The sequence below is a fragment of the Epargyreus clarus genome, unplaced genomic scaffold, assembly GCF_041222505.1.
Source record: "Epargyreus clarus isolate Ecla_fem2 unplaced genomic scaffold, WU_Ecla_fem_2.2 ptg000033l, whole genome shotgun sequence".
Classification (NCBI taxonomy): domain Eukaryota; kingdom Metazoa; phylum Arthropoda; class Insecta; order Lepidoptera; family Hesperiidae; genus Epargyreus; species Epargyreus clarus.
Genome location: NW_027332238.1, coordinates 2477547 through 2500238, shown reverse-complemented (window position 1 = coordinate 2500238; position 22692 = coordinate 2477547). Strand labels below are relative to the sequence as shown.

The 22692-nt window shown below is 39.9% G+C and overlaps 4 protein-coding genes across 4 annotated transcripts in view; 3 read left to right on the top strand and 1 right to left on the bottom strand.

The window, feature by feature from the left end:
• The window catches only part of LOC140755632 (uncharacterized), a 224412-nt gene that overhangs the window by 41407 nt on the left and 160313 nt on the right, over nt 1–22692 (top strand). The window lies entirely within an intron of this gene.
• On the top strand, nt 5170–14156 carry LOC140755367 (uncharacterized). The gene is made up of 4 exons (XM_073090562.1): nt 5170–5263; nt 5686–5802; nt 6639–7292; nt 7993–14156. Exons 1-4 carry the CDS (start codon nt 5215–5217, stop codon nt 14154–14156), a joined length of 6984 nt encoding a protein of 2327 aa, XP_072946663.1. The 5' UTR covers nt 5170–5214.
• LOC140755366 (uncharacterized) overlaps nt 17352–22692 on the bottom strand; it is a gene marked incomplete at its 5' end in the record, with an annotated part of 35835 nt that continues 30494 nt past the window's right edge. The window contains 2 exons of the mRNA XM_073090561.1: nt 17352–17988; nt 18061–18168. Of these exons, the coding sequence (XP_072946662.1) occupies nt 17425–17988; nt 18061–18168 (672 nt within the window). The remainder of the gene's footprint in view (nt 17989–18060; nt 18169–22692) is intronic.
• Nucleotides 18283–19044, top strand: LOC140755334 (uncharacterized). Its single transcript, XM_073090529.1, has one exon. It carries the CDS (start codon nt 18337–18339, stop codon nt 19042–19044), a length of 708 nt encoding a protein of 235 aa, XP_072946630.1. The 5' UTR covers nt 18283–18336.

The window sequence follows — 22692 nt, the reverse complement described above, 5'->3', positions numbered from 1 at the left end:
GGCAACACAACGTTTGCCGGGTCAGCTAATTTTATTATATAATATATACTTGATAAATAGATTTTGAGGCGGTACAAAGTTTGCCGGGTCAGCTAGTATAATATTAATTCTTAGTTATGTAGTTACTGGCTGGTACGATTGTAAGAGTTAGCATAAAAAAGAAAAAGAACGTTCTTGACGTTGTCGTTGTATTTTGCGCGGGAATAATAAAATGTCGTAAATCGGTTCAAGAAATAGTTTTATTCTTTTATATAGGAGTATCAGACGAGCATGCAGTTCACCTGATGTAAAGTTACTGCTGCCCATGGTCATCTCCAACCCATACAAGACCATACTCCTGAGGTGAGCTGAGGTCGATCAAATTGCGTCGCTACCCCTTTTTTTGTTTTCGAGGGGGAAACCTTCAAAAGGTACCCGACGACGTGGTAGCGACTGCGGGATATGTGGGATTTTTACCGCACTAAAACCCCCCTGGTGGCCGTCCTCAGCGCTTGGTGGAGAACTCCGGGATCTCCGATGGAACACAACCGGAGTCCTCCGAGTGCGATGCCCCGGTCGGGCCCTGGGGAGAGCAGTTTACGCCCCTTCCGCACACCTGGTGGACTACACATGCCGCCGTCCTTCTCAGGGTTGCTTGCCAGACGGTTTGAGCTCCCACTCTTACCGCCGGCAACCCCGGATGCCCCTTTTAGTCGCCTCTTACGATAGACAGGGATACCGTAGCCCTATTCTAGTCCCGGAACTGCAGGGACAGCGTCGCAACCCTGAGAACTAGGTTGGAAAGTATGTCTCCCTTACCACACCCTTCAAACGAGAACACAGCAGCGCCTAACACTGCTGTTATTAGGTAGAACTAGGTGTGGCGGTGGTGCCGGCCGAGTCGAACCACAAAGGGTTCTACCACCTTTAAACCATCTAATCCTATCTGGAGTCGACTACACATGTCCATGGGCAGCAGTACCCACTTACCATCAGGTTGACTGCATGCTCGTCTGCTACTCCATATTATAAAAGAAAGATCCGGAGCCCCTCTCAGTGTTGTCCCAGATGAGATGAGAGTGCAGAATGCAGACACACATTTTGAATCTTAAAGACCGGAACTGGAATCCTCGAATCTGCCTTTGTGAGCGTAGGGGACGGGGAAAGAGTGGGCTTCAGGTAAATATGTTGCATATAAAAAATTATATCATTTTACCATTTTCCAAACGTGTATGCATGATCGCTACATTCATTTAAAAAATCTTATAACAAAACTAGCTGACCCGGCAACCGTTGTGTTGCATATATATAAAAAATGTTAAGGGTGAACAATTTATCACTTAGGGGTATGAAATATAGATAGTAGCCTATTCTCCGACCTTTTTTTTTTTTTTTTTTTTTTTTTTTTTTTTTTTTTTTTTTTTTTTTTTTTTCTCGAGGGGAAAGCTTCAAAAGGTACCCGACGACGTGGGAGCGACGCCGGGTTATGTGGGATTTTTACCGCACTAAAACCCCCCCGATGGCCGTCCTCAACGCTTGTTGGAGAACTCCGGGATCTCCGACGGAACACAACCGGAGCCCTCCAAGCGCGATGCCCCGATCGGGCTCTACCCTGGGGGAGCAGTTTTCGCTCCTCCCACACCATGTAGTGTTTACGACGGTATGCGACCACACATACCGCCGTCCTTCCCGGGGTCGCTAGCTGGACGGTTCGAGCTCCCACTCTTGCCGCCCGCAACCCCGGAAGCCCCCTTTTAGTCGCCTCCTACGACAGGCAGGGGATACGGGCTACGGTATTCTAGTCCCGGAACTACAGGGACAAGCCTTTTCTCCGACCTACTGAATCCATATAAAATTTGGTGAAAATCGGTAAAGCCGTTTCGGAGAGTACGGTCACTAACATTGTGACATGAGAATTTAACATATAAGATAAACCATCCGATCGCATCCTTACCTCAATGTATTTTTTTATAATTAACATATTGATTCGTATTAATCTTATATCAATATGTATTTTCGAGTTAAAATTTGCATCTGTCTGGTAGGAAATTGGTGTGAAATTTACTTAAAATGCATTAATAAAAAACGAGTTCCGTAGAAAGGAAATACATCAACCCATTACTGTCCCACTGTTGGAGACGGGCCTCATCTCAGATTTTATTTTAAACTAGCTGTGCCCCACGATTTTAACCGCGTTAAAAAGTAACAGGGGCACACCTAGTCCTAATATATAAGTAACGTAAGTTATACCTTATTACATCAGATACATTTTTTTGTTTACGAGAGGGAAACCTTCAAAAGGTACCCTATGCCGTGCGAGCGGTACGGGGTTATGTGGGATTCTTACCGCACTAAAACCCCCTCCGTGGCCGTCCTCGATGCTGCGTAGAGGACTCCGGGATCTCCAAAGGAACGCAACCGGAGTCCTCTTAGCGCGTTGCCCCATCGGGCTCTGCCCAGGTGAGCTTGACGCTCGCCACACCGTCTGGTGGGCACGACGGTATGGGACCACACATACCGCCGTCCTTCCCGGGGTCCTTAGCCGGGCGGTTCGAGCTCCCACTCTTGCCGCCCGCAACCCCGGAAGCCCCTTTTAGTCGCCTCTTACGACAGGCAGGGGATACCGTAGCCCTATTCTGGTCCCGGAACTACAGGGACATATTACATCAGATACCTACCAATAAAAGTCCCGTAAAAATCGGCCATTTCAGAGATTAGCTAGAACAAACAGACAGACAGACGAAAATTGTAAAAATATTATTTTGGTGTATGTACCGTATGTATATTCATATACATGTAGTAAACAGCGGTTATTTTAATATTAAAAACAGACACTCCAATTTTATTTATATGTATAGATATAGGAGTAGCAGACGAGCGTGCAGTCCACCTGATGGTAAGAGATCTGTGATTAAACCCAGACAGAGTTAGATTCCTACCTCGGCTACAGACGCGCCGCTCCCCTGAGAACAAAGCTGGAACCGCCTCGGAAAACTTGACTCCCTCACCACACTCTTCAAACCAGAATATAGCAGCGTTTAATACTGTATATCTATAATGTTATAAGGCAGAAAAAGGTGTGGCGGTGGTGCCGCCGGAGTCAAACCACAAAGGGTTCTACCACCTTCAAAATGAGTTAATAGTACCGGCTTTGTTTTCTTATACTCGGGCTGGGTAAGAATTATTCATGTTTCCTTTTTAGTAAGGCTAACAATATAGTAGAGAGCGTGAATGCTTACAGGTTTTGTTTAAAATATTAATTATGTTATAAAATACCAGTATAATTAAATAAAATTAAAATAATCAGTTAGCCACAGTCAGCCAGTTGGTTGGAGGCTTTGCAGCTCCGATTTCTCTCTTTTATTTATATATCTTCGATACTTGCCACTCTTCTAATCTACCCACATCTTTAACAACTACCCTCTAATTGCCAATTTTACCGTTGCTTATTAGTGAATAAAAAAACCCACGGGTTTTCAAAAACTGAAAACGAAGTTTGTTTTGGACATAAAATACACAAAAATTTCAGTAAGTTTGTTCAAGTGGGGCCATTGTTATACAAATCGTTTGCTATATGCGTCAAAATTTACTGTTTTCGGCGGGATATAAAAGTCCTTAATACAGACATTGTAACTCATAACACCATCATGGGTGGAGCAGGTTTTCTACTTATTTTGGTAAGTGACTTTTATTACTGGTAACATAAGCATAATGCACTTGCATCATATACATATTTTAACGAGCTTTTGCCCGCGGCTTCGCTCGCGTTACGAAGTCCTTTCTTAGCGGATGCCTACGTCATAACATCTACCTGCATGTCAAATTTCAGCCCGATCTATCCAGTGGTTTGGGCTGTGCGTTGATAGATCACTATGTCAGTCAGTCACCTTTGAGTTATATATATTTAGATTTATATTTTTTTATTCTTTGCAATAATTGCCCAAGGGATACGATCAGATATGTTTCCATTGATAACGATCTATTCACGTCGTTGTCAATAATCATTATTCAATAATTTATGCTTAAGATGGGTTATGGGTACTAGAAAGTTGTATTTCTCTTCATGGCTTCTGAATGTTAGATATACAGGGTGAATTTCAAATAGGCCTTCAGGGCCAAATCCGAAACTATAAGGATTAGCGAAAAATGCTGAAAGGAGTTACGAGGCCGATTTTGATAAAAACTAAAACTGCATCATTTGTTTCTTAAAATACCTTTTTCCCTAGCCGGGAATCGAACGAGTTCATTTTGAAAAAACATACACCTCTATATTATTCCTCTATCTGATAGTGTGGCTTATAAGGATCAAATTCTAGGAAGTAATGATAAAGTCTTCCTCTTGAATATTATTATTCAACTATGCTTCAATCCAAAATAGTTGTTGAAATTCAGCAAAAATAAAAGCCTGTATGTATGTAACTATGTGACGGAATCTTTGAGCCCGATTTCTATCCACTTTGAACGTTGAGTTTAATTCTAAATTTTAAAGAATTATCAAAAACCGATGACAATACACGATTTTAATAATTTTGTACCATTATCCTTATCAACATCTTCAGGATTAACGATTTTCGAGGCGAGATTGTTCGAGCGCCTTAGAGAAAGTTCGTCGCAAAGTTATTAGATTGCAACAATTATTGCTATTTTGTTTCAATAACTGTTATAGCGTAGTTTTTAGTACTGAAAATAATAATGTTATCAATGAGTTTCCTTATCTCGTCATACTAAGAGGGAATATAGGCCTTACCTACAAGAAAAATAATAAATTGACTAGTAATCTTCATGATCATTTATATATTGGTCTATAAATCTAAACCAATACCTTTTTCGAACGACAATCAAATCCTATTTCGATCTTATTATCACATTTAAATGTAAAAAACTTTCCGAATATTATTTTTTTATAATATAAGAGTAGCAGACGAGCATGCAGTCCACCTGATGGTAAGTGGCTACTGCCGTATGGACATCTGTAATCAACCCCAGATAGGATTAGATATTCCTACCTGAGGTCGGCCACAGATGCGCCGCTACCCCTGAGGACTAAGCTGGAACGCCTCGGAAAAGTCTGTCTCCCTTACCACACCCTTCAAACCGGGACACAGCTGCACCTAACACTGCTGTTATAACAGAAATAGGTGTGGCGGTGGTGCCGCCGGAGTCGAACCACAAAGGGTTCTACCACCTTCAACCTTTATATTTTGTTTTTTTTTCAAACATTGTCAATATCGTATAATGTTGTTTTTGTGTTTACAGGCAATCACAGCCATTTACGGTTATCCAAGTAAGTACATGTTTTATTATTATACTAGTTATTGCCCGCGGCTTCGCCCGCGTTTGAAAGAAAATAATATAACATACTAACATACATAAAACTGAAAATTCGTACCTTCAACTTTGCTTAAGATCATCACTTGATCAAATGCATAGTTTACGATTCAATTACGAATCGATATTAGTAAGGATTGAATCTTAAACTATGCATTTGATCCAGTGGTGATCTTTAGCAAAGTTGAAGGTATGAATTAACAGTTTTATGTATGTTAGTATGTTATATTATTTTCTTTTAAACGCGTTAAAACTAGTTGTTAAATATATAAATAATTGTTTGCGTATCTCAACGTAGACTGACCAATTTTTGGGAATTATTTGAAGGCCAATATTTTACAGTATAGATTATTATTTATCAAGTGTAACTTTTTTTAGGTAATTATGGAGAACAATCCCGTCAAGTAGCTTCCAGTTCCCATTTTGAGGAGGAGCAGGCTTCTCAATCTTCGTCTTCGTCTTCAGACTTCCAGTCCAGTTCTGAATACTCAAACGGTAAATGTCAAACAATTGTTGTCTTTTTATCATGTTCTTCCTATAGCTCTGTCCCTCATAGAATATTTGTCTATGTAAAATGTAAGGCTCGTGACAAACATAGCACAAACATTTGAACAGTGAAGCACGGGTATTTGAGAATTTGCACTTTGCCATTTGGTGTCGGTTCACATCAAAGCGTTCAAACTTCAAATATGTGTGGAGCCAACACATGCGCAAAGTCCACTTGCTAGGAGACTACGACATGAGTGACAGGTTAAAAAATTTAAACAAATAAGTGTTCAAATGTGTGAGCAAAGTCTTTATTCAAATATTTGGTTATGTCTGGCACGGGCCTAAGTAAAATATTAAAACTTGCATGTGTGCTGTCAATGCAGTTTCGCTCACTTCGTCGAGTTACTTAGAGGGCATGTAAAGTATTTATAGTACGTATCTACGTATTATTGTATTTCAGTAACAAACAATTGAGCAAACAAATTCAATGATCAAGCCATGGCTTTGCATGTTTAAAGGTGGTAGAACCCTTTGTGGTTTCAACTCCGGCGGCACCACCGCCACACCTATTTCTACCTAATAACAGCAGTGTTAGGTGCTGCTGTGTTCCGGTTTGAAGGGTGTGGTAAGGGAGACAGACTTTTCCGAGGCGTTCTAGCTTAGTCCTCAGGGGTAGCGGCGCATCTGTCGCCGACCTCAGGTAGGAATGTCTAATCCTATCTGGGGTTGATTACAGATGTCCATGGGCGGCAGTAGCCACTTACCATCAGGTGGACTGCATGCTCGTCTGCTACCCTTATATTATAAAAAAAAAGAAAAAAAAGTCCAACTTTTTGTTTTAGGTAATTATGGAGAGCAATCGAGTCAAATAGCGTCCAAATCCCATTTTGAGCAAGCGCAGGCTTCGTCTCAACAGTCTTCGTTTTCGTCTTCAAACCTCCAGTCCAGTTCTCAAGGCTCGAACGCTCAATCCTCGAATAATTTCGAGCAAAGTCAGGTCCAATCCTCAGAAACTTCCGAGAGTCACTTTGACGAGAGTTCTGCGTCAAATTTTCAAAGTGAACAGGAGTATCAGAATGGATCCCGAAATCAGTTGCAAACATCTCGATCACAGTCTGCGGTAAGCGCTGCGCAGAGCAAATCAGAGAACAAAAGCTTCCAGAGCAGTGTTGCTTCACAGCAAAGTAACAATGGCTTCCAAGAAAAACAGTCCCAAACATCTCAATCACAATCTGCGCAGAGTAAATCAGAACAAAGTGTCGTGGCCACTTCGCAAGGTCAGCAATCCAACATTGGTTCGCAGCAGAATAGCGATGGATTCCAAAACAATAAGATCCAAACATACTCGACACAAAACGCATACAGCGCCGCAGAGAGCAAAGCTCAATCCAGCTCCAATCAGTACAGTTACCGAGATGGAAAGAAGTCGGTGCAGTCTTATGAAGCTGAAAGCGAGGCAAAGAACGCAGCCGCAGCATCCGCATCTTCACAACAAGGTAAAGTTGTCGGCTTTTATTGGTGTAATGGAAGTCTGAACCGAGTATGTGATTCATTTAATATTACTTTTAAAATATTTTAAACTATTGAAGGTGGTAGAATCCTTTGTGGTTCGACTCCGGCGGCACCACCGCCACACCTATTTCTGCCTAATAACAGCAGTGTTAGGCGCTGCTGTGTTCCGTTTTGAACGGTGTGGTAAGGAAGACAGACTTTTCCGAGGCGTTCCAGCTTAGTCCTCAGTGGTAGCGGCGCGTCTGTGGCCGACCTCAGTTAGTAATATCTAATCTTATCTGGGGTTGATTACAGATGTCAACAACCCATTACTGTCCCACTGCTGCGCAGTCTTCTCTCATAATTAGAAGGATTAGACCATAGTTCGCGTTGCCCAAGTGCGTATTGGTAGACTTCACATACCTTTGAGATTTTTGTATTTTTATAAATCTCTCAGGTATGCAGGTTTCCTCACGATGTTTTCTTCACCGTTTCGCAAGTGATCATTAATTTCTAATACGCACTTCACTTTGAAAAATCAGAGGTGAATGGGATATGAACCTCGGACCCCTCGATGAGAGGCCGAGTTTCTTAACCACTAGGCTATCACTGCCTTACTGCTAACGGCTTAGCATAGTGGAATACCAGTGCAAACAAATGTGATCAAGTAATGTGAGTACTAAAACATATATTTGTGTATTGCAGAAGTCGAGTACGGAAGTAATGGTTACCGAGCCGTTAGTAACAGTAATAGTGCAAGCTCAGCAACAAGCCAAAGTTCAGCCAGCTATAAGTCTTTTAACAGCCAAGAAACAAGCGAACAAAATTTAGCAAATACGAACACCAATAACAATGAAGGTGGAAAGAGTGGCAACAACGGTAGCACTACAACAGAATCTACAGCAAACTCTGGAACTAACTCTTCTAGTGGTTCCTCTAACAATAACTCCTATAGTAATGGTCAAAGCAACGCACAAGGCACTGCAACTGCAACAAGTAACACAGGAAGCACAGGAGGTGGAAATAATAACGACGATGGTAGTTCAGCAACAAAATCTATAGCAGACTCTGGAACTACCTCTTCTAGTGGTGCTACTAACAATAACTCGTACAGTAATGGTCAAAGCAATGCACAAGGCACTGCAACTGCATCAAACAAGACAAGAAACACGAAAAGCACTACAACGACATCTACAGCAAACTCTGGAACTAACTCTTCTAGTGGTTCCACTAACAATAACTCCTATAGTAATGGTCAAAGTAATGCACAAGGCACTACAACTGCAACAACCAACACAGGAAGCACAGGAGGTGGAAATAATAACGACGATGGTAGTTCAACAACAAAATCTACAGCAAACTCTGGAACTAACTCTTCTAGTGGTTCTTCTAACAATAACTCCTATAGTAATGGTCAAAGCAATGCACAAGGCACTACAACTGCAACAACCAACACAGGAAGCACAGGAGGTGGAAATAATAACGACGATGGTAGTTCAACAACAAAATCTACAGCAAACTCTGGAACTAACTCTTCTAGTGGTTCTTCTAACAATAACTCCTATAGTAATGGTCAAAGCAACGCAAAAGGCACTGCAACTGCAACAAGCAACACAGGAAGCACAGGAGGTGGAAATAATAACAACGATAGAACTACAACAACTACAGCAGACTCTGGAACTAAGTCTTCAAGTGGTTCTTCTAACAATAACTCCTATAGTAATGGTCAAAGCAATGCACAAGGCACTACAACTGCAACAACCAACACAGGAAGCACAGGAGGTGGAAATAATAACGACGATGGTAGTTCAACAACAAAATCTACAGCAAACTCTGGAACTAACTCTTCTAGTGGTTCTTCTAACAATAACTCCTATAGTAATGGTCAAAGCAATGCACAAGGCACTGCAACAACAAGCAACACAGGAAGCACAGGAGGTGGAAATAATAACGACGATGGTAGTTCAACAACAAAATCTACAGCAAACTCTGGAACCAAATCTTCTAGTGGTTCCTCTAACAATAACTCCTATAGTAATGGTCAAAGCAATGCACAAGGCACTGCAACTGCATCAACCAACACAGGAAGCACAGGAGGTGGAAATAATAACAACGATGGTAGTTCAACAACAAAATCTACAGCAAACTCTGAAACTAACTCTTCCAGTGGTTCCAGTAACAATAACTCCTACAGTAATGGTCAAAGCAATGCACAAGGCACTGCAACTGCAAGAAGCAACACAAGAAACACGAAAAGCACTACAACGACATCTACAGCAAACTCTGGAACTAACTCTTCTAGTGGTTCCACTAACAATAACTCCTATAGTAATGGTCAAAGCAATGCACAAGGCACTACAACTGCAACAACCAACACAGGAAGCACAGGAGGTGGAAATAATAACAACGATAGAACTACAACAACTACAGCAGACTCTGGAACTACCTCTTCTAGTGGTACTACTAACAATAACTCGTACAGTAATGGTCAAAGCAATGCGCAAGGCACTGCGGCAACAAGCAACACAGGAAGCACAGGAGGTGGAAATAATAACGACGATGGTAGTTCAGCAACAAAATCTACAGCAGACTCTGGAACTACCTCTTCTAGTGGTACTACTAACAATAACTCCTATAGTAATGGTCAAAGCAATGCGCAAGGCACTGCGGCAACAAGCAACACAGGAAGCACAGGAGGTGGAAATAATAACGACGATGGTAGTTCAGCAACAAAATCTACAGCAGACTCTGGAACTACCTCTTCTAGTGGTACTACTAACAATAACTCCTATAGTAATGGTCAAAGCAATGCGCAAGGCACTGCAACTGCAACAAGCAACACAAGAAACACGAAAAGCACTACAACGACATCTACAGCAAACTCTGGAACTAAGTCTTCAAGTGGTTCCACTAACAATAACTCCTATAGTAATGGTCAAAGCAATGCACAAGGCACTACAACTGCAACAACCAACACAGGAAGCACAGGAGGTGGAAATAATAACGACGATGGTAGTTCAACAACAAAATCTACAGCAAACTCTGGAACTAACTCTTCTAGTGGTACTACTAACAATAACTCCTACAGTAATGGTCAAAGCAATGCACAAGGCACTGCAACTGCAATAAGCAACACAGGAAGCACAGGAGGTGGAAATAATAATGACGATAGTAGTTCAACAGCAACTACAGCAAACTCTGGAACTAACTCTTCTAGTGGCTCCTCTAACAATAACTCCTACAGTAATGGTCAAAGCAATGCACAAGGCACTGCAACTGCATCAAACAAGACAAGAAACACGAAAAGCACTACAACGACATCTACAGCAAACTCTGGAACTAACTCTTCTAGTGGTTCCTCTAACAATAACTCCTATAGTAATGGTCAAAGCAATGCACAAGGCACTGCAACTGCAACAAGCAACACAGGAAGCACAGGAGGTGGAAATAATGACGACGATGGTAGTTCAACAGCAACTACAGCAAACTCTGGAACTAACTCTTCTAGTGGCTCCTCTAACAATAACTCCTACAGTAATGGTCAAAGCAATGCACAAGGCACTGCAACTGCATCAAACAAGACAAGAAACACGAAAAGCACTACAACGACATCTACAGCAGACTCTGGAACTAACTCTTCTAGCGGTACTACTAACAATAACTCCTATAGTAATGGTCAAAGCAACGCACAAGGCACTGCAACTGCAACAAGCAACACAGGAAGCACTGGAGGTGGAAATAATAACAACGATAGAACTACAACAACTACAGCAGACTCTGGAACTACCTCTTCTAGTGGTACTACTAACAATAACTCCTATAGTAATGGTCAAAGCAATGCACAAGGCACTACAACTGCAACAACCAACACAAGAAGCACAGGAGGTGGAAATAATAACGACGATGGTAGTTCAACAGCAACTACAGCAAACTCTGGAACTAACTCTTCTAGTGGTTCCTCTAACAATAACTCCTATAGTAATGGTCAAAGCAATGCACAAGGCACTGCAACTGCATCAACCAACACAAGAAGCACAGGAGGTGGAAATAATAACGACGATGGTAGTTCAACAGCAACTACAGCAAACTCTGGAACTAACTCTTCTAGTGGTTCCTCTAAGAATAACTCCTATAGTAATGGTCAAAGCAATGCACAAGGCACTGCAACTGCAACAAACAACACAAGAAACACGAAAAGCACTGCAACGACATCTACAGCAAAGTCTGGAAGTACTTCTTACTCTAAATCTAATAACTACCACTCTAACAGTAATACACAAAGCCAATCCCGAGCTAGTGCAACTGCAACAAGCAACACAGGAAGCACAGGAGGTGGAAATAATAACGACGATGGTAGTTCAACAACAAAATCTACAGCAAACTCTGGAACTAACTCTTCTAGTGGTTCCAGTAACAATAACTCCTATAGTAATGGTCAAAGCAATGCACAAACACAAGGCACAGACTCTGGAACTAACTCTTCTAGTGGTACTACTAACAATAACTCGTACAGTAATGGTCAAAGCAATGCACAAGGCACTACAACTGCAACAACCAACACAGGAAGCACAGGAGGTGGAAATAATAACAACGATAGAACTACAACAACTACAGCAGACTCTGGAACTAAGTCTTCTAGTGGTACTACTAACAATAACTCCTATAGTAATGGTCAAAGCAATGCGCAAGGCACTGCAACTGCAACAAACAACACAGGAAGCACGAAAAGCACTACAACGACATCTACAGCAAAGTCTGGAAGTACTTCTTACTCTAAATCTAATAACTACCACTCTAACAGTAATACACAAAACCAATCCCGAGCTAGTGCAACTGCAACAAGCAACACAGGAAGCACAGGAGGTGGAAATAATAACGACGATAGTAGTTCAACAGCAACTAGAGCAAACTCTGGAACTAACTCTTCTAGTGGCTCCTCTAACAATAACTCCTACAGTAATGGTCAAAGCAATGCACAAGGCACTGCAACTGCAAGAAGCAACACAAGAAACACGAAAAGCACTACAACGACATCTACAGCAAACTCTGGAACTAACTCTTCTAGTGGTACTACTAACAATAACTCCTACAGTAATGGTCAAAGCAATGCACAAGGCACTGCAACTGCAACAAGCAACACAGGAAGCACAGGAGGTGGAAATAATAACGACGATGGTAGTTCAACAACAAAATCTACAGCAATCTCTGGAACTAACTCTTCCAGTGGTTCCAGTAAAAATAACTCCTATAGTAATGGTCAAAGCAATGCACAAGGCACTGCAACTGCATCAAACAACACAAGAAACACGAAAAGCACTACAACAACTACAGCAGACTCTGGAACTAACTCTTCTAGTGGTTCTTCTAACAATAACTCCTATAGTAATGGTCAAAGCAATGCGCAAGGCACTGCAACTGTAACAAGCAACACAGGAAACACAGGAGGTGGAAATAATAACGACGATGGTAGTTCAACAAAATCTACAGCAAACTCTGGAACTACCTCTTCTAGTGGTACTACTAACAATAACTCTTATAGTAATGGTCAAAGCAATGCGCAAGGCACTGCAACTGCAACAAGCAACACAGGAAACACGAAAAGCACTACAACGACATCTACAGCAAACTCTGGAAGTACTTCTTACTCTAAATCTAATAACTACCACTCTAACAGTAATACACAAAGCCAATCCCGAGCTAGTGCAACTGCAACAAGCAACACAGGAAGCACAGGAGGTGGAAATAATAACGACGATGGTAGTTCAACAGCAACTACAGCAAACTCTGGAACTAACTCTTCTAGTGGTTCCTCTAAAAATAACTCCTATAGTAATGGTCAAAGCAATGCACAAGGCACTGCAACTGCATCAACCAACACAAGAAGCACAGGAGGTGGAAATAATAACGACGATGGTAGTTCAACAGCAACTACAGCAAACTCTGGAACTAACTCTTCTAGTGGTTCCACTAACAATAACTCCTATAGTAATGGTCAAAGCAATGCACAAGGCACTGCAACTACAACAACCAACACAGGAAGCAACAATGAAGACAACGAAGAGGGTAACGGAAATGGAGCCAAAGGTAAAAAAAGGAAGCGCGTCCACGTACGCAAAACAATAATAACTAACGCAAACTCCAAAGCCAGCTCTTCCAGTAATTCTAATAGTAACAACTCTAACGCACAAAGTGAATCTGAAAGTTCTGCAATTTCAGAAACCAGCGAAGGCACCGGAAGTAGCAACAATCATGGTCATCACCACCATGGTAATCACCACCATGGTGGACACCATAATGGTGGAAGTCATCATACTTGTAATAAACCTAAACCAAATGGTCATGATTGCCATAAGAATGGCGAGGGTCCGAAAGACGTTGGTGGTGGTAATAAGAAGCATTGTGGAAATACGCCTAAGGGCTCTGGACCTAAGCAGGGGCATAAATGTAATAAGGCGCCCCAAGGACCCGGTCCTGCTAAGCATTCTTGCCACGGCAAAGAGGAACATGCGCATAAATGTAATAAGTCGCCCCAAGAACCTGGTCCTGCTAAGCATTCTTGCCACGGCAAAGTCGAACACGGACATAAAGGTAATAAGGCGCCCCAAGGACCCGGCCCTGCTAAGCATTCTTGCCACGGCAAAGTCGAACACGGACATAAAGGTAATAAGGCGCCCCAAGGACCCGGCCCTGCTAAGCATTCTTGCCACGGCAAAGTCGAACACGGACATAAAGGTAATAAGGCGCCACAAGGACCCGGCCCTGCTAAGCATTCTTGCCACGGCAAAGAGGAACATGCGCATAAATGTAATAAGGCGCCCCAAGGACCCGGCCCTGCTAAGCATTCTTGCCACGGCAAAGGACATCACTAACTTCACGTAACTATCGACTTGCGTTCATTTTATAACTAACGCTACTTTTATTTCTTGGTATATTTTTAGCTTTTTTATGTCATGAAAACTAGCAAGAGCAACAAATATTGTTTAACCAGAAGGGACGTTCTATCAACAAGTTTAAGATTATTTCGGATATTTTAACTTGTAATTTTGAAAGAGGGCAATCTAATTATACCAAATATTAAGAATGAAAGGGACACAGTTCTATCAGAATATATTAAAGTTATATTTTTGTAATTTGTCTATTTTTCAATTTAGGAAATTAATCTTATTTCTATTTCACAGCAGCTTGAAAGTATTGATACATTTTGATTTTTAAAATTGAGGCATATATTTAATTGTACGTTTGAATGTTATACTTTAGTTCCTTCAAGTAGACTTATATCTTATTATTTGTATCTTAGTAAGATTTTCTACCCTCTTCCTAAAAGTCACTCGACGTGCTCGTTGTAGATAGATAAGATTAATTTATATCTATTATTAAATATAATAGATATAAAAATACTATTTTAATATATTTTGAATAAGTGTTATGGAATGTTGACATCGTCCACACGGAATTAAAAATATGTAAAGAAAAATATTTCACAACTGAATTTGGTGTAATCCGTATAATACATGTGTTATAGTAACGTCTTTGGTTTTCATCGATTACTTTGTTTGCTTTTTTATAACTGTTATATTTTTGTTATTTATAGCTGTTATATCGGTAATTTAATATTCTTAAGTCTTATCTTTGTTATTAAAACATTTTTTATATTGTTATAATGTAACAAAATATATTTTGACGAATTTGATTTTTTAACATAATAAATTGATAATATGCATAATATTTTTGATTACAATAAACCCTTATAAATGAATCCTGTGCGTTAATATCGTTGCTTTGTAAATTACAAGGCGGTCAGATATCTATCCTAATCTATGTTTACTTATGAATTACTAATACTAATAAAAGTAGTAGTAAAGTAAAGACTTTTATTTTAATTTATTAAATTATAGAACATATGTAGAATTATGAAGACATGTAAATATTAACGACAGCCGATTTCGGAAAAATAAAAAAGACCAAATAAAATGCTTCATTCATTTATTATTCTAAAAAAACCGAATAGTTTACAACACACAAAATTTTATTTCAATTTAAACTTAATTATATAAAATGTATAAACCCACTCAATATATTCACAGCTAAAATATTTTAAATAATGGTCCATATGGACTATATGGTCCGTGTGATCCTCTAGCGGACTAAGGGGTGGGGCCGGTGGAAGGGATGGTCCACCCCGGGCCTCTGATCTTGCGGATACCCCAAACACGGTTCCTAAAAAAAGATCGTCAGAACCAATTTGTGTATAAAATAGCGAAAAGAAAGGTTAACGGAAACAAACGTATTTGTCGGCGAATAAGTGTGTCATGGACTTATTCGCCGATTATTTGTAATTTTGTTAATTCAAGTCAACTTTTTACATTGGGAGCCTCCATTCAACTTTCCGCCCCGACCTTAGCCCGCCACTGGTGATCAAATACACTGGCTTTTGGGATCTTTTACTGTCTTTCTGGCTCCACTTTCTTACACAGCAAACGAAAAACAATACAAACATTAAGAGAGTTAAAACATATTGATATTATTCTGTCTCACAACTGTTCCTTTTTAAACATAAAAATGCAACTTAATGGTCTATACATTATATCTTTTACAATAATTGTGTCTTTATATAGTTACACATTTAGTTCTAAGGCTAAAGTCAATTATCGGTCGAAGTATTAAGTTATTGATTTTTATCTTCCATAACAGTTATAAAAATAACAGTTATTATTATAACAGTTATCGAGTTATAAAGATACATTATAATGAATATGTTATTTTCTACCACAATATCGTCGTTGTAATATTTATAATAGTTTATTGAAAGCACTAATAATGTTATTTTTATATATTTCAGTTTCTGTAATATTCTTTAGTCTAACTTTTTATATAAGATATAAATGCAAAATGTACAATATCGAACCGAAAAATAATCATCATTTCAACAGTTGGAAAGTTAATTGCAAATATTTTAACGTCTAAGTAATGCTTGTGCTTTGATGTCATATGGGCCTGCTGCTATAGTCTTTCCATAGCACACGCTATAGATTGGAAACAGCCCTAAAAGCCCTGTCATCGCGCATCCATAACGTTATAACGTAACGAGAAAATAGCGCGTTGTTAAGAGTATAATATTACCCAATTAATGATGTGCCAAGTCGGCCATTTTTGGTATTCGAATACTTTAGTACTCATAAAAAAATAATCTGGTCAGTACTCGAGTCCAGAGTACTTCACAATGTACTCGAGTTAGCATGAAGTACTTTGTAACACAGTCCAAAAGTACGAAGAGCAAAAAAGGGCTTACTAAACAAATTATACAATTTATTACTTGCACAATTCCTGCTCGTTTGTCTACATAAGGTACATAAGACTGGGGTCAGTGTACGAGTACCGTTGGTATTCGAGTATCACTGGTACTCGAGTATCACTTATTAGTACTTGAGTATGCGAGTTTATGTAAGTACTTGAGTCCTGATTCAAGTCGACCTGACTCGGCACATCTCTACTTACAGTGGGTTGCATCGAAAGCTCGGTTCGGTTCATAAATAACATTCACGGTAAGGATGGAATATAACCATTCTATGATACACCAATGTAACAATCTGTCATGTGCGTTAATGTCATTTGTGTAGCTGTCACTACAATCTTTAGTCGACGTTGACATATACGGTTGACAAATACAGTAAATGTAAACGATCGAAATCGAGCGGTTAATGTTAAGTGTTAGTTATGACAAATGATGCAACGTAATAGTTTTTTAACCGGTTTGTTAGGCTTTTGTAAATGTTAAAGTTACATGATGCAACCCACCCTTAATGCTAGCGCTAGATTTAGACCCTTACGTAACGTTATTTATAATATAAAACCCCAGAGCCAAATTATGAAGAGCAGATTTATACATTGCAAAACAGTTTATACCGGTAAACGCGCGCGTTAGGTAAGAAAAATGCGAATCGAAATAGATGCTGCAAAGGCTCAAAAACAGTTATTTCACTGTAACTTTGTGGTGCAATGTTACGAGTATTATAGTCCGCGCCAAACTTCTTGTCCGCTCTGAAGTTGTTCTCTATTCGGAGCGGACTAAAAGTATGGCGCGGGCCACAATAGCTTACGCTATTTTAAGTAAACTGTACTTGAAGTGTAAAAAGTAATTTAATAACTGGTTTTCATCCTTTGCACACCGTTTTGGGTACTGTCTAGTACCTTGGCCATAATAGTTGTTAAGCTAATAATAATAGGGGTAATACCAACAACATCTTTGGCAGCAGTTGTAGTAGGGATAGTAGTTATTATAATACCAAGGATATCCACAACCGCAATTATACCAAGGATAATAGTAACTGGAGCCAATATATCCACCTCCACTTCCGCCTCCTGAACCACCTCCACTGCCGCCTCCAGATGGAGGAGGAGGACCTCCAATACCGCCCCCTGAACCACCTCCACCGCCACCTCCTGAACCACCACCATATCCACCATATCCACCATAACCATAATACCAAGGACATCCGCAACCACAACCGCAATTATACCAAGGATAATAGTAACTGGAGCCAATATATCCACCGCCAGATCCGTCACCACCTCCGGAACCAACGCCATTTCCAACTTCAGAGCCACCTCCTTCACCACCTCCATAGCCAACACCATGTCCACCTCCGTGGCCACCGCCATATCCACCTCCGTAGCCGCCACCATATCCACCGCCATATCCACCTCCGTGTCCACCTCCGTAGCCGCCACCATATCCACCGCCATATCCACCGCCATATCCACCGCCATATCCACCGCCATATCCACCTCCGTGTCCACCTCCGTAGCCGCCACCATATCCACCGCCATATCCACCGCCATATCCACCTCCGTGTCCACCTCCGTAGCCGCCACCATCTCCACCTCCGTAGCCGCCACCATATCCAACTCCACTGCCGCCTCCAGATCCTCCTCCACTACCGCCCCCTGAACCACCTCCACCGCCACCTCCTGAACCACCACCATATCCACCATAACCATAATACCAAGGACATCCGCAACCACAACCGCAATTATACCAAGGATAATAATATGGTACGAAACTGGAGCCAATATATCCACCGCCAGATCCGGCTCCATCACCACCTCCGTAGCCACCGCCAGATCCACCTCCTGAACCGCCTCCACTGCCACCTCCTGAACCACCTCCACTGCCGCCTCCTGAACCGCCTCCACTGCCGCTTCCACTTCCGCCTCCTGAACCACCTCCACTGCCACCTCCAGATCCGCCTCCACTGCCACCTCCAGATCCACCTCCTGAACCACCTCCACTGCCTCCTCCTGAACCGCCTCCACTGCCTCCTCCAGATCCGCCTCCACTGCCTCCTCCAGATCCGCCTCCACTGCCTCCTCCAGATCCGCCTCCACTGCCTCCTCCAGATCCACCTCCACTGCCTCCTCCAGAACCGCCTCCACTGCCTCCTCCAGATCCACCTCCACTGCCTCCTCCAGAACCGCCTCCACTGCCTCCTCCTGAACCGCCTCCACTGCCGCCTCCATGACCACCACCATGTCCGCCTCCATGACCACCACCATGTCCGCCTCCGTGGCCACCACCATGTCCGCCTCCATGACCACCTCCATGTCCGCCTCCGTGGCCACCACCATGTCCGCCTCCATGACCACCTCCATGTCCGCTTCGCTCCGCTGTTTCTGAAAATGATTACATGTGCATTGTCAGTTTTGTGTCATTTGTGTGCATTAATGATTAAAACAATAAGTAAAACCAATCTGCAGTGACGTATTAAGGTCGTCGGTGGACTGGGCGGCATTGTTGATTGAGGCCCGGAGCAGAAAGTTCAATGGCCCCCAGTTTAATGACAGTTTATTGACGAATATCTTAATGATAAAATGATATGTTGACATTATTGCTTGAATTTAAATTTAGAAAATATAATAATACGTTACCGCTGCCATCAAATTGCTTATTGTGATAATTACTTTTTATGATTTAGTCTTAATTATATAGTATTATAAAAAATTAAAACCCTGTGACATTACATGTAAATTATATTATACTAGTTTTTGCCCGCGGCTTCGCCCGCGTTTAAAAGAAAATAATATAACATACTTTGGCAAAGGGAGATCTCCCGCCGGGCTAGGTGATCATGCCCGGGGAGCGGCCGTGCTCCGACAGTCTCAGTTCGGAACTTGTATATATGCCAGATATTTAGAAAACTTCGATAGCGTGATTCAGAATACTCGTGGCGCCATCTCTTGTCGAGTAGCGGGAGGTCGCCACAATACTAACATACATAAAACTGTAAATTCGTGCATTCAACTTTACTAAAGATCATCACTTGATCAAATACATAGTTTAGGATTCAATTCTTACTAAGGTAAAGTCACCTATTTCCGCGGTATTTTCACCAAAACTAGAAAGAGCGTCAGATATTAAGCATTTACTACGACTTAATAAGGAATAAGATAATTTTATTAGAAGCTTTATGATCTGTACTCTTGAAATAAACTCGACATTTTACGATTAAATATTGATTTAAATGTGTATTTAAAATAAATATGAACCAAGTCAGAAAACCCTAATTCCGATGTAATAATCCTTATTCCGATGTATTTGGTTCCTAATTCCGAGTATACAAAATAAGGGAGTGAAAGAGATAGAACGATTGCTACATGGTGTATAAAAAAAAATACGAGTGGCACTCGGAGACTGCCGCGGTAAAGCTATTACATAGCATTTTTTATGCTATGAAAACGCTCAGAAGGAATTCCAGAAATACAATACATTCTTCCATAATCATCAACATTTACATTAATACATCTTTATCCACTATTTTATCATATCTCCATTATATAAGACATTGCAAATATCAGCTATAAAATATACTTAACGTAATTTTAAGATTTCCGCACGGATTATAAAAAAATGTGTATTACTGCCATCTGTGTTCAAGTTGACGAAGCAAGGTTATCAAATAAAATAATAAGGAATGTAAAATAATACTTTATTCAATTATATCCATATTTTTCTATTGACAGTCAACAACTCGGTTGCCTGGAGACTTGATATCCAACAAAGGTGTTACTTATTTTCGTTACGGAATTTCTCGATTCGGTCGCCGCGCTCAAAGCCCGCGATAAAAGCTATGCAATAGCTTAATAAATGTTATTTATTGAATTAAGTTTCAATTTCGATTTAATTTTTTTTTTATTATTTAAAGAGTGGCTTTATCAAAAGTGTTCTTAGCTATGATTAAAGGGAAGCTGCCGAAATAAATCATTTTTACAGTATATTTTCTTTAACATATGTATTTCATGTTTGTTTTTTAAAACTGCAGTCTTTTCGTGTATCTTTATACTAGGGTTTATTATTGTACACCGGAAATAAAAATAATATGGAATATCGTCATGCGGTTTATAGAATTATTTCGTTTTGAGTAATTTAATCAAATGAAAACGTTGTAAAATGTTATATTTCTTATTTAAATATCTATTAAAATCGTATAACAATGTTAATTCTTCATTAATTAGGATTAAGCGAATATACTGATACAAATAATAGAAATGTTCTTAAAAACCGATGAAAACTTTAATCACCCTATATAGTATTTTCCGGTTTTGCCGCGGATTAATGTGCCCATATAACCTAATTCCGAGTTATATACATCGGAATAGCGTTTCATAACTAAAAATCACGTTTCCAAATTCCGATCATTAAATAATAAAATACTTTTACACAATTTAGAGGCAGAAAGACGCTTTATTGAAATATGTACATAATAATATACAATACTTGTTCAATATTACATGGATATCTGGATGAACTTCAATTTTCCTCCTCAGTTGTCCCATAGAAAAAAATTGGAAAGTATATAGTTAGGCCATCTTTGATTTTATATAATTAGGTAATGCAGTACAATGCAGTACCTCGGAAAATGATTTCGATATTAATTGAGTATTAAATTTGTCAAATTCGAAGCAAGACGTGCTTATTCATAAAAACAACTACAAAAATTTAAATTAAAAACAAGTCTATGAAATTGCTATTCCGTGGTATACCTCGGTTTAAGGGACAGCCCAAAATATTTGGCACTTAATGCCGCTGTATTTTTAAACTTATTTTTACTCTTATCTGTTAAGAAATAAGCACAATATTTAAATGTTATCGATTCCATATACAGGGTGTCCCGTAAGTACCACGACAAACTTGGGGAGAACATAGGTGAGGGTCTGACCTCTCTGGGAAAAAAAAATTACCTTAGTAAAAGTGTCACCGTTTTTGCACTATCAATTGTTTTAGATTTTTTGAGAAATTCAGCCCTCTTCATCTACTTTCGTTAACTGCGTGTACAAATTTGGTGATGCAGTGTTTATTTTTTCTATTAAATACTATCAGATAGTTGGTCTATCATATTGAAATGTAAATTGGTTAAAAGATGTAAAGGAACCATGAAAAAAATAGGGATATTTTTAGATTTTAATTTTTTTACTATTTTTCCCTCAACTTTGACTCGTCGCGGTGAAAAAAAAATGTACTGGACTATAAGTGTACATTGCGCAAAAAAATATGTCCAGTTAATAGAGATTTCAAAAAGGTACCACACTTACTATTTAAAGTTGAAGAAAAAAAGTTAAGGCCGTTTTTGCGTGAAAGGGACTGAAACCAACTAAAATGTAATGATCGAGTTTTTATTTAAATTACGGTTTCTACCGACTCACAACGTGTCAGGCAGTGCTAAATCACATTATTACCTAGTTCCACACTTAAAAATATCATTCTTCATTTGTAAAAAAACAATTTAGTAACTAACTAGCAAACAAAGTAATACAATTTATTAAGACAATTTTTACCTACTTTGAACTGTCGTTTCGAAGTGAAACTTCGTACAAGTATGTAATTTGAATGACAATACCATAATTTGACATCTTGGAACAGATCTGATGATGGAGCCAGGATATGGATGGTAGATCTCTTACCAATTTAGCCCAAACTCGAGGGATTTACTAAGAAATGAACCATGCACATGCTGGCTCCATCATCAGATCTGTTCCAAGATGTCAAATTATGGTATTGTCATTCAAATTACATACTTGTACGAAGTTTTACTTCGAAACGACAGTTCAAAGTAGGTAAAAATTGTCTTAATAAATTGTATTACTTTGTTTGCTAGTTAGTTACTAAATTGTTTTTTTTACAAATGAAGAATGATATTTTTAAGTGTGGAACTAGGTAATAATGTGATTTAGCACTGCCTGACACGTTGTGAGTCGGTAGAAACCGTAATTTAAATAAAAACTCGATCATTACATTTTAGTTGGTTTCAGTCCCTTTCACGCAAAAACGGCCTTAACTTTTTTTCTTCAACTTTAAATAGTAAGTGTGGTACCTTTTTGAAATCTCTATTAACTGGACATATTTTTTTGCGC